The following is a 15,883-nucleotide window of genomic DNA, read 5'->3' as shown; positions in this document are numbered from 1 at the left end:
TTTACTGTGTTCTTTTTTCTGTACAGCCATAAGCTATATGTCACGCTTCCTCCCTTTGTCTCTGCTATCTGCATAGAGCTTCGCATCTAAAATGTTAAATGGGCAGGCTCTGCAAGCAGACCTGCTACTGAGGTGACTACATTCACCTCCTCGCTTCATTCTCTACACAGCATCCCCCATTAGAATGCCAATTTATACACTGCCCACCGCCCCACACCCCTGTTCCCCACCTTCAGCCTCCCTCTTACTGTTCCCACTATCCCTGCCCCATCACTCACAGCTGTCACTCACTGTTAGCGCTCTGTGTTACCCATTCTAGGGTGGCAGCTATCACTTATTTTCTTTACAATGATATCGATTACTTTTTCATTAATCGTATAATCTTGAATAATCTTCAAAACAAATATAATATTCTAATCGAGTAAAATCTGTCTGATTTGATTCCTTAGGCCCTGATCTTATAGCATTTCTACACTTCATGTGAGATTGAAGATATGCCATTTTAATATTCTTGAACTTACAAAAGTTCAATGGGGTCACGGCAACCAAACTTGCAATTTCCAATTGCATCTTTCTAGTTTAAATTGATGTCAGAATGTGTGCCCTCCCTGTCAGACATAACCATAAACAAACCCGGCCGATACACCCATATATAGTCATGCCATTATGATTCAGACATAACCATAAACAAACCCATACGCGCCCATAGGCATATATGGAGTTCCGGTTGTTCAGAGCCACTGATCCAACCACTGTCATATAATGGTCATGTGCATTTAATGGTCATGTGTATGCATGGGACAGACAGATTTGGAACTCGGCGCATGCATCAGCAAGGACTCAAGGGAGTGTGTTCCCGCTGCCGAGCAGTTTGGATAGGCGGTTGTACATATTTAGGTATATATATATAGATATCCAGTTGTCCAGAACCACTGGTCCAACTGATATACCAATATATGGGCATATACGGATGACATCAGGGATCTGGGCATAAAATGGACATGGACTGACAGATATGGACATCTCCATCTATGGGCATAAAAAAGACACGGGTAGACTGATACAGCGATCTCCATATATGGGCAAAAAAGGGGACAGACAGATGGGAACTACATGTACTCTGACAAAGCCCCCGTAACTATGACTCATTCGTATTGGCGGTGCGACGTACTGTAGGTGTCCATAACCTCTAGTATATAATGGCAGTTCTTCAGAGAGAAAGGTCAAATTTCTTTCTTTGGCTGGCAGAGGAGTCAGAACTTTGCTTGTCTAAATGTGACAGAAGGTAAGGTATCTGGCACATTACCTGAGAATCCCTGCCATCTGTGGGGGGGTGTGTGTGTGTGTGTGTGTGTGTGTGTGTGTGTGTGTGTGTGTGTGTGTGTGTGTCTGCTTTAGAATGAGTCAATGGGGGCGAGAAATGTCCGTCTGTCTCACCATGATAGTCTGTTTATTTGTTTGAATATGTAAACCTGCCAACACATTTTTCATAACACAAAAGCATTTTAACAAAAGTTTTACACTAAAATAAAATAAGAACATAATAAAAAAGGGATTCTACCACTTTTTGTGGTCACATGTTCAGATACTTTCAGATACTGGATTCTGATTGGCTTAAAACAGTGGTAAATCAGTCAACAACCTTGAGTTGGCTCATGGACCCCGCCCATTGTTGTGTTGCAGTTGTAACATTTCCAAGATAAATGTAAATGCACCTTTTCAGGAAGTGTGTCAATAACAGTGAATCGACATCATGACAGGTAGCCTAGGGTATGATTTCTTTTTTGTTTTGTTTGTTTGTTTTTGGCCAGTGAATGTGGCTGCAATCATTGTTGTTTGAGACTATATGCTGTGGCGGAAGTATATGTGTATTCTGAAACAATTAATGATTGTAACTAAATAACCTTACAAGTTACAACTGTGTTTTCTTTCATTTATATGGTAGAAGTGGTAGAAAAGCAATTTACCATTCGAGGGTCGTGGGTTGTTTGGCACTCGGCCTCGCCTCGTGCCACAACCCTGAAACAGTGGTAAATCAGCCAACAACCCACTCCCTCTCATGGTAAATGGCTTACTTTTCTGATGTCTTGTATCTAAAGCATTATTAATAGACCATGTACCTTTCCCTGATCTCCAACCCTTTGTCATGTTTTGTCAGAGCTGTAATTGAGTCGATCTGACCAATATACCTACTGTATATACAGTATGGGCATGCGTGACCCCCATGCGCAAATCTGCGTTGGCAACAGTTTATGTTGTGTCTTGCGTCAGTGCATGTTATGTTTGTGACGTCCACGTTCCACCAGTTTCCATATATGGGCATGTTAATGTTTTTTAACAAAGAGAGAAAACTATTAACGAGCTGTGCTTTTGGCTAAATAACTACTTTAGATCCAATGAAACACAGGTTATTTGTTCCTGAGAAGTAACAGTCTAGGTCTAGGACATACAAGGTTTCCGCTCGACATTGACTATATATATACACACTGTAGTGCTACATGCGTGCTCGCAGTATGTGTATGCACGTACAGGTTTCCACTTTCAGTCTGTGGGCGTATTGTAGAAGAGGAAACCAAGTATGGTATGCATATACTAAAGCAATAAGCCACAAGAGGCGAGTGGTTACCGGGGCAGTATACACCGGCTGAGAGGCGTTGGGAAACACGAGGCGCAGCCGAGTGTTTCCGACCCTCTCAGCCGGTGTATACTCCCCTGGTAACCACAAGCCTCGCGTGGCTTATTGCTTTTCTAAAACGGTCACAATATTGCAACATGAAAATCATAGCATTGCATTATTTAAAGAAAAAAGTACACTTCTCCGCCACCAGGAAGAGACATTTCCTTGCGTTTACCAGCAGGAACGGGACTTACGGAAGCCAGTGTGTGTTTACAAAGTCACGTCATTCTTTTTGCCAAAAAAATAGGGAAACAACACTTGTGTTAGATCAGTCTCATGTTAAGAACCATATTCGATCCATACACATGTTTATTTTCATCCAGATTTAGCTGCTATGTATCACATCAAAAACGCTAGCATAGCAACCTAAGCTAAACAGCCGAGTGGTGCCTGGAGAATAGAGGGCGCTTGTTGCCTTTACAAGCCCCGCCCGGAACCATTCAGTCACTGTCCTCATGCGGGTGGTGCTTAGAAGCACCCGCACGGCAGGATTTGAGAGGAAATCAAACGCTCGCTTTTCTAGTTCAGCCTCACGGCACAGTGGAAAGAAATAACGCACCTGGCTTTGATATAAACTGATTCAAGGTATGGGTTACAGTCTCAGGTATACCATAGCACCCAGCCAATCAGAATCAAGGAATGGAACTAGCCGTTTTAGAAAGAACCATATTGCTTTTTGTCTGACAGGCTATTTGTCGAATGTTCAGCATTGTGTGTGCAACAATGGTGTCTGATTGTCTCTGGTGTACGCCACCCATGTGGTACTCAATACATTTGTTCAGCGTTGGGGGGTGTGTATACAGTGTGCGCGTGTGTGCCTGTGTGACATGTGAGGGCATTTTTACTAGCTGTGTGTGTTCGTGTCTGGCCTTGCTTGTGTGTGACTGGCTGTGCCTTTTTAAAGTGAAGTGAATTACTCAGAGGACATCTTGTGCTTAGCTCTGAGTCACCGTGGTAACAACGCCCCAACCGCTGCAGCTCCATCTTCATCTTCTTAAATGAGACGAAGACGTGCAGGTACAACAACAGAAGGCTTCGGTGGAGGAGGTCAGAGTGCTGAAACGCAACTTTAGACCTGTGCTGAATTGCACAAATTGTGCGATGATCCATGCTCCCTTGAAGGATCAAGAGGAAATAACTGCAAAGCAGTCTCTCCTTTTGGACCTGTTGTGCTGCATGTTAATTTCATGCAAATTATGCTTTGTCCAATCTCAAACGCTGCACCGTTCATGTATTTTTATTAGAATCCACATACGGGGGTGTACACACACACACACACACACACACACACACACACACACACACACACACACACACACACACGTATATTGGTTTTGACGCTACGGTTCATTCTTTGTTTTGCTCGTACACCAGAGACGGCAGCGTACACAGTTATGATCTGTCACGTATCGCTCAACGTGCAGTTCACAAGCTTCAGTGTCCCCTTACAGTGTTAATGTATATATACATGTACACACACATGTTTGAACTTGCACAATGGTTATACCAGCCGATTGGCTTATGGTCTACAGAGCCAGCTACAGGGAGCAAGAGCCACTGACAAACTAACTTTTTTATGCATGTAGAAAGTAACCTTTTCATGGTTTCAGCCTCCAATGTAGTATTGCTGAAATAATCACCCTTACGTCTAAGTCTTGACGGTGTAAACCAATACCACAGTTGAATTGTGTCATACCAATGTCAGTTAGCCTACAACCTCTAAGACACTTAACCACCAAGGTGTCCATGTGTAGCATTTAAGGAGTTAAAATTGGAAGAAATTGAGGATTGTTTACACAGTGGAGTTGCCACAGAGAAGAATCATTGTGACATTGTCAGGAATTCATGGTAACGCGACCCACACACTGCTGTCAGGTATTTCATAGCCAATGTTTAGATTTTGTTTTTGTCTTTCTGACTGGCTGTCTTGACTGACTGGGTTCAACAAAGCAATTTCTTTTCAGTGCCATTAATGTGACTATACCTAGAATCTTATGTTAAGTCATTTCATAATCTATTTGAATGAATGAATTATATGGAAAACATGACTGTCAGATGATATTTGTGTATTAGTAATTTAGTACATATTTTACATCATTACATTTTAAATGAATGTATGATTAACATTGGCTGCCTGTAAACACTTACACATGTGTGCATGACTTGTTTGCCTGTCTTCACATCATGTCTGCACTCTCACGTGTCACAGTAGCGCCTAGAAGGTCACACGCTGGCTAATTCAGCCCACACCCAAATTATTGCCCCCTCAACCTTGAGCTGGCACATAGCTGAACCAAGGTTAATGCTGTATGGGGAAAATTGATCGGCGGCCTCTCGCCAGCCTTATTATGAGCAGCAAGAGGGAGATCCGTGTTGACTTCCACTATGTGTACGGCCGTGCAGTGGCTTCTCATGAATAAGGCATGCGTGGCTTGAAAGCATACAACATATTCAGGAACCTGCTGTCTTGGACTGCTCGGCACCGTGGAGGACTAGATCTGACGTGTCTTACTCCCATCTGGAGACCCGTGCCTGTCACTAGACCTGACAGCCCGCAGCCCCACATCCACATATTCAATGCATTATGAAAATCAGTTAAGGGTAAATCAGGATATCCTGTTGTGAACCCCTCAGGCCCCCCTCCCCCTTTCTTTCTCTCTCCCCCCTATAGCAAAACAATCCTCTTTGCTATACAGGCATTGCAGGGAATGAAAAGTCGATCTGACAGTTAACAGCCGTGATTCCCAACTCTGGTCCTCAGGAACCCTGTTACCTCTGGATTTGTATCATGCTGGGTCTAACAAGTCCACGTTGACGATGACGACACGGGGTGAACGCTATTAGATTCCTGGTAGTATGGAAAACATTAGCCTGGCATGGCCAGATGAATGTCACTGCGTAGATATTAGTCTGGAATCTCTGTTTGGAACCTGTGTTCCCAAGAATTAAAAACAAACCCTCTGGTGATAAACCTGCACTACATTTGCATACCTGGCCCTGATTGGTCCCTCACTACTTTGGAGGGAGTAAAATCCAATCATAACTGAGCGGTGCCAGACCAAATCTGCCAAGGGATTTTTTTGCAATGGCAGACTCCTCTGGTTTCTGGTGTGGTTGTGCCCATGCCGATTAACAATGACATTGACGACTGCCACCGTCTCCGCCTCTGTATAGATGTTTCTTGGAGCCATTTAAAGGACAACTTCGTTTTTTTAAGTAGTGTTACTGTAAACTGTTACTATAGTAATAAAGAAATCGCCGGCTTATTTTGTCCAAAAATACATATTTAGCCACTTGATGGCTAAATGGCAAACGAAGCAGTAAATGAGAACATTTTAACTCTTATCTTTTCTTTTCACTAATTTTCTCTAAAATATGAACCTTTGTTGGAAAACAAAGTTGTCCTTTAAGAGTAACCATCCTCCCAGAAAATACATTGAAAATTCTCTCTTACCCGTTCAAAGATATGAGCTCCAAAATGATGTGCAGTGTGTGGGTTATGGGGGTGCACACAGTATATGAGGGATGGAAAGTAACTTTAACTGGTGCTTGCATGATGTAGGAGCATCAATGTAAGAAACCCGTTTCGTTTAATGGCTACAGAGATACTGTTCCCCCCCAGCCCGCCCGCCCGCCCGCCCGCCTGCATACACACCCGCCTGCCTGCACACACACACACACACACACACACACACACACACACACACACACACACACACACACACACACACACACACACACACAAAGAGCTGGTTAAACATGTTGCCTCATGCTAGATGCAGAATAGATGTGCCTCATGCTAGATGCAGAATAGATAGTAGATACACCATAAAAATGCTAATATACAGCATACGATTTGTGAAAGTGACAAACGGGCTTCACAGTTATGTCAGGTGTGTTCATATGCTGATGGTGATGCGATTTCAGATCAATTGCTCCAGCCACTGAGGAGAAACGCTGTTAGACAGACAGACACTCACTCACTCACTCACTCACTCAGACATTCGCAAAATTATAGTATAGATTGTATAATTGTCCATTTAAACACATCAGAATAGTCTGACTAATCAAAACTGAAAGTATGAAATTCAACAAACAGACTTATAGCCTACTATGGTATTTGAAATACTCAAATTACGCAAAATGTAGAGGGGTGGTCACTGGTCACACACCGATAAATGCTGTGCAATTTTATAGAACCAGCGTTGACATGGTGAGCTGGTTTCATAAGTTGGGTTTAACCCCATCTTTCACTGTCCTTGTTTTTGGAGCAACCTGATAATGGATGGCTGGGGTAAGCCTTTGCCAACAACACTAGCCACAGCCCTGTCTTGGTGCTATAGTAGCTATCAGCCTCGGGAGGGTGGTAACATAAAACAGAGGAAAGTACAAACTCATCATATTGTTGTTCGTTGCAATGTTGTTGTTTTTTGTTGTTGAATGTTTAATGGACCACAATGGACACAAGCCTTTGGCTTTTTTGTGTGTCATCCATTTGGCGTTTAACGCTTTGTACTGCTGTACAAAGAGTTAACATATTCTATCAATCAATCAATGTTTGGCCAGGCTGTTGGAACAGGTATTGGTGATCCCGAATACTGACAATAAATTAGGGATGGTCCGATCAGGTTTTTTGGAACCGATCACCGAGCACAGATCACAAAAGTTTGATCACCCGATACCGATCAATCACCGATCCGATCAAGTTATTATTTATATTTTCTAAATGTTAATGTTTTAACTTTAATTCATTAATTCACTCATGAATTCATTTATATATTTGCCTTATAGTTATTTACCAGCATTACTATGTATTTATTATCATAGCAGTAACTAATTATTCCTTCAGCACTGTGGAAATCAATACCCCAAAATGGCCTCAAGTGGGCATACTGAACGGCTGGTTGATCGGATGCACCGATCGGATCGGATCGGTGAATTTACCTTTTGATCTAAAACACCGATTATCGCCGATCACGCTTTGATCGGCCCGATCCGATCCATTGCCGATTGATCGGTAACATCTCTAGACGGAATATAGAGATAATTGGGCACTTTGCCTCCCATGGAGACCATTTAGTCATGCTTTAAGGGTTGTGTTTACATTGAATCAAGCTAAAACTCTGCTTTCTAGACGGTTACTGATTTAAAATCTTTTCAAACTCATCCCAAACACCCAGCTGGAGTCTCCGGGGGGCAGGTCCCTGCGGACCTCCTACAGTAGTTGTGTGGCGTGACGCATGGCCTCCTCCACGGAGAACCCTGACACTGGCTTCACAGCCTGGCAGCAGAGGGAGAGCAAGAGAGGGAAGGGGTTAGACATGGGTGGGGGAGGGAAGGGAGAGGGGAGAACACAAAATTCCATCTGTTGTGGGTTGGATGGCTCGTTCTTTAGCCTGGAGAGAGCAGCTTTGAATCCAATTTGTGCCTCTTGCCAACTGTGTCCCCGAGTCCCTTGTGGGGACACTAAGCTGGCAAATGGCTGGTGAGTTTTATACTGTGGGTTGTGTCTATAGTGAGCCCGGCCGCGTTTTAGGAGCCTGGTTTTGAGGAGGAAGATGGGAGGTGCCGCATTAGAACAAATGAGCCAAAACCATTAGGTTGAGCTGGACATTCCATTTTATCTCTGCTTTTCTTCTTTCTGTTCTCCCTTTTACTCCTGCAGTCCACAGAGCAAAATAGAACAGATGAATAGGGTAATGTGGTTTATTTAGTGTTGTTTGGACCATCTGGAGCTGCTCAGACCATATCACCACACATTTTCACTTTCTGGCCTTTTGAATAAAGCTGGTTGAGCCCTCTTCAGTGGAGGAGACTATAAACAGGTTAACAAATTTGGATAAGACAGGAGTCGGCACGTGGCAATGGCTGTAGCTCTAAGCACATTGAATTGCCTTGTTGAAATGTGTTATACAAATAAAGTTGCCTTGCCTTGCCTCTGTTTTTATGATGGCCTTTAGGCTGAAGGCTGCGACCCCTGAACTTAAAAGGCTTATAAAATGCTCATGATTCAGGTGATAGTGTGTTGTGTGTGTGTAAGCTTGTGTGTGGGTGTGTATTTCAGTTTCCCTGGCCTTCCTTTACCCCATAAATTAACCCTGTATACCTGTCTGATCGGGGGGGAAAAACAACCATTAAAAACATGGCAAATCCACGGCCAAGACGCTGCTGTTGCATATTGAATGAGGCTGCAGTAGATCAAAAACAAGCAGTGATCTCTCTGTTGTCTCCCCAGGGGGAAAGGACCACTGAAGAACACGTCTGATGTCATCAGCGCTGCTAAGAAAATTGCAGAGGCAGGATCAAGAATGGACAAGCTGGGCCGCACTATCGCCGACCAAGTAAGTCCAAAGTCAAACACCACCCCCCATTGATGTAGACATTGCAACAGACATAAGGAATATTAAAACAATGCCACACTGACACTGATGTTGTGCACATGCTGATGAAAATTAGCTTTTGTTATTAATGAGATATAAATAATTAAAGATTTAAAAGTCTTTTGAAGAAGGGCTTGTTTTCAGTCTTTGTCTCACTCGACTATGACAAACTTTGACACACATTTTTAACATCAATGTAATAAACACCCCAAAAACACCTCAGATTCACTACAACATCAATGTAATAAAAACATCTGCATCGTTACCCAAGCGGAATGTGTACATTTCATAATTCTACCAGCATTAGCAATCCTAAACCATAGTCTAATTTCATATAGTTTTATCATTCTGCCATGAAACCATGGTGGATGTATTGCTGAGTATCTTGTATCGTTATCTGCTGATTCGTCTGGATAACTACAGGGGGGAAAAAAAGAAAGAAATCGCTATTGTGAGTGCGGCTTCGGTAGATGCCTATGGCTTCTTCCAAACACTCCTTCCTAATGTGCTCTCATTTTGTCCTTTTCCTGCTTACATACCACAGTTTATACTACACTAGAGCACGCCTTATTGAACATGTCTACTTCACTCTACTGCACATGGAGCCAATCGAATCATCTGTGTTACTGCCAGAAGTACTGTAGTATCTGTTTATAAATAGTGACAGGGAATAACATCCACTGAAAGTGGTTCCTAGATGTATAATGTGCTGTGAAAAGTGGAGTTGTTGTCCCAGATGCTACTGTGTGAAGATGAAGACATTTGGGCTTGTGGAGCTAAGCTACTTGATTGACTGAAAATGAGACATCTGTGTGTTCGCTACAGTAACAATATCATGATGATGTGAGTATTTGGAAAAACTGGGGAGAATTATGCTTGCATCAGTCAGCTCATTGAACTTGGTTACTTAATAGGACATCAATGTTTTTCATGTTTTTAATTGCTGATGAAGCTTAATCTGTAGTATTGGGTGATCACCATAATATGGTAACCCAACAGCTTGGCCTATTCTTCACTTGATCACAAACGGGCCATTAGATTGATGTTGTGAGGTCAATCTAAGTATTGTGGAGTCTTCGACATCTCATGGTCGATTATAGCACAAAAATCATTACACACCTCCAGCAAATCTTTATCTTTCATGCTGTTATTTATCATTATTATATACCATTTTATCAGTGAACCAAGTCAAATTCTCCATGATGCCCAGAGAACATCGTGAAGCCATTTAATTAAAATGACCTCCTAGAAAACCAGCAGCTTTCCAAGTGGTCCATATCCATTCTGCATTAACTACCCACCACCCCCTCCCCTCCTCTAATCGTACCACCAACTCACTCAACCCCAGTTCCCCATTTCATCACATTTCCCTTATCCCACACTAGGCGCATTGACATGGGAAAACACATATTCAATTATCCATGGCCTCGTATTTCACTTAAATACTCACACTGTACCACTCCTCAGGGACACACTGTACGTGATTTATTCCCCAACTTATTCATGGGCCACCTCCAGTGCAGAAAAGGGTCTCTGAGACTGCTTCTGCAGTATGTGCAGGCAGAAATAGCAAAAATGCACCATTGTACGACTAAGTATAAAATAGGGTATAAGTTGTTAAACCGTGAAGGAGTTTAACCGGGAGGTAACGTTGTTGTCAGTTGGAGGTTGACGTGGTCTTCCACTGTCAGGCTGCAGTTCTCCTCCGTGATGGAGAGATCTATTTACTGTGGGATGCATGTGGGAAGATGAAAACTGTTTTCAGATGTTTGCTGTAAGGATTTTTGATTTCACTACTACGGGTCTGTTGACAGCTCGGCTGACTCCCATGTTAGCAAAATGTATCATCGTACCCTCCTAAAGCATCATTATAAAGTAATGAGTTCATTCAAAGGCTTCAGAGTGCTTCAAGGCAAACTAACGAGACATGGATTTTGAGGCTTTGTAGCAGTCTTAAACAATTCAGTTAGAATCTATTATCTCGTACCACTATTAAGTATCAGTTTCCAGAGTGCCAGTTTGCACACATACCAGGCATTAGTTAATAATTCATTCATGAATGATGTAGTTTTGTTTTTGCCCCTACCAATTGTTTGTGTAAGTAGGAGAGACATGGTTAGCACTAGGCCACTTTTGAAATATTTATCACGCGCTTTTGAAACATGCCTCAAACATGCAAGGGGAGTCGCAAGGACCCACGTTTGAATCCGACTCCCTTCATATGTCTTTCTCTCTGACCTCGGGTTCCTGTCTCCATACACTCTACCAAATGAAAAGCCTAAAAATAAATTTCCCACAATGCAATTGTAAAAGTTAAGTGCCATGGGTCTTAGCTAATTAGGGCCTTGGCTTACAGGACAATTCTGCAATGAGTGCTCTCTGCCTCATAATATGACATAATGAGCTGCCAGCCTTCCAGAACCCCTCACTTTTGATATTTTATTTAAGTTGCTGTCAGATCTGTTATATAGTAGTCCTAGGTCTATCATGAAGTAAAACTCTTACCTGCCCTGACCTAGTTGCGTGTGAAGGGAACTGTCCGTTCTTTTTTTTTTTCTTCTTCGTAATGCCTCGAAGTGGCTTCAGAAGCTGCTTATTCACTTTAAGACGAATATAGTATTATACGTAAACCGATGGGAAAGGTGCATCGTGCCCAGGTTTCTGTGCACGCCCCTGCATATCTGCATGTTGGCTTGGTAGCCTTTTCCAATTTAGCTACATGCATGTGTGTAGCAACATTTAATTTAGGCTCGTGAACCCCCCCATGCCCCCCCTTCTCTGAGCCTATTTGTACAGTAGCTGCTTATTGCTGTATCGGTTTGATGTGTCTGTGTACACTATTAGGGGATTTGGGGGTTTGAAGCACTCAAAGTATGAATAAATGAAGAGCTTTGGCTGTTGGAACCACAGGGGCTTGCCAAGAAGAACTGAGGACCCCTCCAGCATCTGAACACATCCAGCTGTCCCTGTTTAGTCCATACCCCAGTGAAGACCAGGCGACTGCTGTATGCTCATAACTTATCAGCACTCCAGTACAGATGTGGGGTGGGGGGTGTTGTGGGAGGCTGGGTTCGGGAGAACACAGGGGTAATGTGCATGAAGCAACGGGAAGTCTCCTGAAAGCTGGATCCATTAAGAGTGATACTCCTTTAATTAGCAACGTAATTACCAGGTGCCAGCTTTTTTATTATAATTATATTTAGGTAGGTGGTTTATTTTTAGACATCCTTCCAACAAAGCTGGATGCATCAACCACTTAAAACATACATCTACAAGCTCACAACGCATCGCGACATCAGCTTGTAGAACATCGAGTTTTGAAGATTTGTGAGAATCTGCGAATGTTTTTGCCTATGAAGACATGCCCAAAATAGGGACGCCGCGGTTGAAAGTGCTTAAGAGTGCTTCTCCTTTAATTAGCAGCGTAATTACCAGGTGGCAGCTTTTTTCTTTTTTTCCCCCCTCTTTCTTTTTTATTTTTATTTACATACTGTAGGTGGTTTATATTTAGAGGCGTATCTTCAACAAAGCATGAGACGCCAGGGGCCCAGTTCCAGAAAACATGAAGCATATAGTAACAGTAGAGTGAATCACCTCCTAGATGAACATGTAATGTCAGAGAAGGACCAGGGAGCCTGGGCAACGCTGCTGATTAACCTAGGCATATTAATCACCCCCCCCCCCCCCCCCCCCCCCCCCCCCCACCACCACCCCCCCACACACAGAGACACGCACGCACAACTCTGGCCTGGAGGTTCCACCAGAGCAGCTCTCTTCATTTTTTTCACCCACGTGGGCAGATGGTTCCACGCCCGATAGCAAGTTCTCCTCAGTCACAGGAACACTGGCACAGAGCCACGGTGGACAAGAATAGTGTTTTGCAAACGTGCAGGTGGAAAGTGGTCTGGCTTTTGTGTTTCCAAAATGTTTTTAAGTGTGGTGTAAGAGAGCCTGTATTAAAAATTTACAGAAATGAGTGTAGCGCAGAGATGAGCTGCAGGATTTAGGTCAGCGCTGTACAAAGGTCTGCACTGCAGTTTATTAAGAATTTATGGTCCTCCCTCCGCAGGGCACCTTATGAGAATGCCATCTGAGCGGCCTGGTAAACAAATAATGCTTTGTAATTGAGATTTATAATGCAAATGTGTGAGCCACACTGTGGCCCATAAATTCCCTCCCGCCTGCACTGCACGTTTGCACACCCACGTTGTTCGTGAACACACAAACGCAGCTGCACGCACACACACGTACACACATAAAATAAGCCTTGCATATTTAGAGAATGGCCATGTGGTTGCCGTGTGTCTTCAGTGCACAAGCTTTATTCTCATGATGTATACCGACATGCATAGTGTACTTCTCCAATTTGCATTCAATCAGTGTAGATTTATGGTGATCCATGGGCTGTGGTGCTGGTTGCAGTCTAATCCGGGCTCTGGCCCCGGACGCTTTATGGCAGACAGGGCTGTAAATTTCCGACTGCGGCGGAGGAGCAGAATCACCCAGAGAGCCCACAAATTCTCAGCTCAGCAGTTCAAGGGTCAAGGCCCAGGCGGCCTCCTTTTTTGGGCACGGTTGGAGGCTATTTATCTGCCACTTCAGTATTGTTTTGTAAAACACGTCATTATGCTAATTTCTATTGCAGAAATGTTTTAATTTTTCAATTTTTAAGCAGGTCAGCAGGAAGTAAGCGGACTTGGCAGTCAGCTCTCTGGAACGCTGGCGCCGGGCCCAGCGACAGAATAAGGCAGGGTTCATTACAGGAAGGAGCAAATATTGTCCTGAGGCAGTGTGGTGTCTGTAGTACGTTAAGAACTACCGTTGGAAGTTGTGTATTTGCATATTATACATATAGTTTGATATAGATTATTACACATCGGTTGATGTTTGGGTTTTTTCATACAGCGTTGGAAGAGACAAGATAAAAGAAAAGGACTTGCTGTAAGTGGATGTATGCTGTAGCTATACATCACTGTAAAAAAGATTAACGGTGTGGCTCTGTAGGAGGCTAGCCATCTATAAGGGGTTCTGTGTGTCTGTCTGGGTGTTTGTCCAGAGATATTCTCATAAACTACTGGACCAAAGTTCTTGTGCACAATGCCAGTAGGTCAAATAAATAGACTGGTAAACCATCCCTTTGCATTATCATGCGTCTTCTGCAGACCAGTCTGGCCCCAAGCACTGGGTGGATTGGACAAGCCAATCAGCGTCTGTCAATCACAGGGCCCTGAGCACAAATGATAATGTGAATTAATTTGACCGGGATGGTTTACCAGGCTATCAAATACGGTATTTTATAATCATGTAACCCTTTGCATTTTATAATGTAAGTCAATGGGGCTAGGATGTGGCTGAATACTTTCCCAGATGTTGAGTGATATGTCACAGATGCAATTTGGCCTGGTCCACGTAGGAGCCAAGCCCAGTCTTCCACTGTCAATTATTAAACCCAGTCTTGTTTCATTCAGTGTGAAAAAATATTACTCTTTTTAAAAACATTTTTATTTTACTCTTTGTGAAGCCCGTCGGCTTTGTTGTCAATATGGAACAAATTACGAGAGCTGTGTGCATAGTGATGAAGGAAGCAAAATGTGATGTTAACAGGTACATCAGTTTCCGACTTGCACGGCTCCGAGTAGGCCGCCAGTCTAGTATATATAAATCTACAAAAAGAAAGAAGTGAAACAAACATCTTGTCAACTTGTACCTTGTTAGGGACTTTTTTTACTTTTAAGTCTAGTCAGGACCATGCCACCCATCTCACAGCTCCAGTGCAGATTTTTGCCCATCTTTACCCTTGCCACTTATAAAATATCTGACGCCCAAATTTGACTGTTTGAAGATGTTAAGTCACAGATGCACTATGACTATATGAATATGTGCCCAATAGACCCGGCAGAAGCCAAAATCTAAATGTCAAACTAGTACCAAAAGTATGAATGTTTCAACATGTCTATTTGAACCTGCTCTTTTTGTAGCTGCCCTGTTGAGATATGAGTTAGTTCGAAGTACCTCAATGAAGTGCCTGACTGACAGCTGCTGCATAGCCATTAAAAATTGATGAAGGCCATTTAATTGGTCCCTGTGGTTACCTCTAAAGTCAGTATTTTTTTGGCTTGCCCCCAGCACGATCTTCTCCCATCATACCCACTCGGCCTGTCCATTTCACTGTCACATTAACATCCCAGAGTGTCATTGTTATCGAATTAGCCTCCACGCAAATCTGGAGCATCGTTTTCCAGCAGATGTGTTGAGGGCGAGATCTTGGCTCTCACCAGTCTGCTTCAAATGAGCCTTGATTGATCGCTCTTAGCTGTGATGGTTTTATATTTAGCCGGCCACAGTAACAGGAGCAGACAAATGAAATGGAATGTAAGGCACATTAACTATGAAGTACATTAACCAGCCTATACACAGAAAATATACCAGCATCCTCGTAAAGTTCATTAGAGGTCTCTGTCTCTTCTGATTAAGCTTTATCCTGCATTAAAGCTCTTACCAGGTTTTTTTTTATTGCCCCTCTTTCTCTCTGTGTTCTCTGTCCTCTCTCTGTCTCCTCCTTTATGTACATTATATTTTGTTTCAATACTTAAATGAACAAGCATGCCATGTACCTCTCATCATGTCTCCTTTCTCTTTGACCTCTTTGACCAGTGCCGATTATGGATGAGGAGCTGGACACTTTTAAATCACTGACGTCACCAGCTAGCTTGATTGATTTCTTTGATTGAACACTTTATTGAAAAAGCATTAAAAAATATAAAGACACCAAAGCCCCAGTCTTTTTCCCCCATTGTGGTTCTAGTCCTACCTGCAAAGTAAGACA

At 43.0% G+C, this 15,883-nt stretch overlaps 1 protein-coding gene across 1 annotated transcript in view; it reads left to right on the top strand.

Moving 5' to 3' along the window:
- ctnna1 (catenin (cadherin-associated protein), alpha 1) overlaps window positions 1–15,883 on the top strand; it is a 122,881-nt gene that overhangs the window by 92,805 nt on the left and 14,193 nt on the right. Inside the window, exon 16 of the mRNA XM_080746408.1 lies at window positions 8,913–9,018. Within this exon, the coding sequence (XP_080602534.1) occupies window positions 8,913–9,018 (106 nt within the window). The remainder of the gene's footprint in view (window positions 1–8,912; window positions 9,019–15,883) is intronic.

Source organism: Nannobrachium achirus (assembly GCF_963921795.1).
Source record: "Nannobrachium achirus genome assembly, chromosome: 17".
Taxonomy (NCBI): domain Eukaryota; kingdom Metazoa; phylum Chordata; class Actinopteri; order Myctophiformes; family Myctophidae; genus Nannobrachium; species Nannobrachium achirus.
Note: the sequence above shows the minus strand (reverse complement) of the source record. Positions and strands in the feature narration are given on the sequence as shown.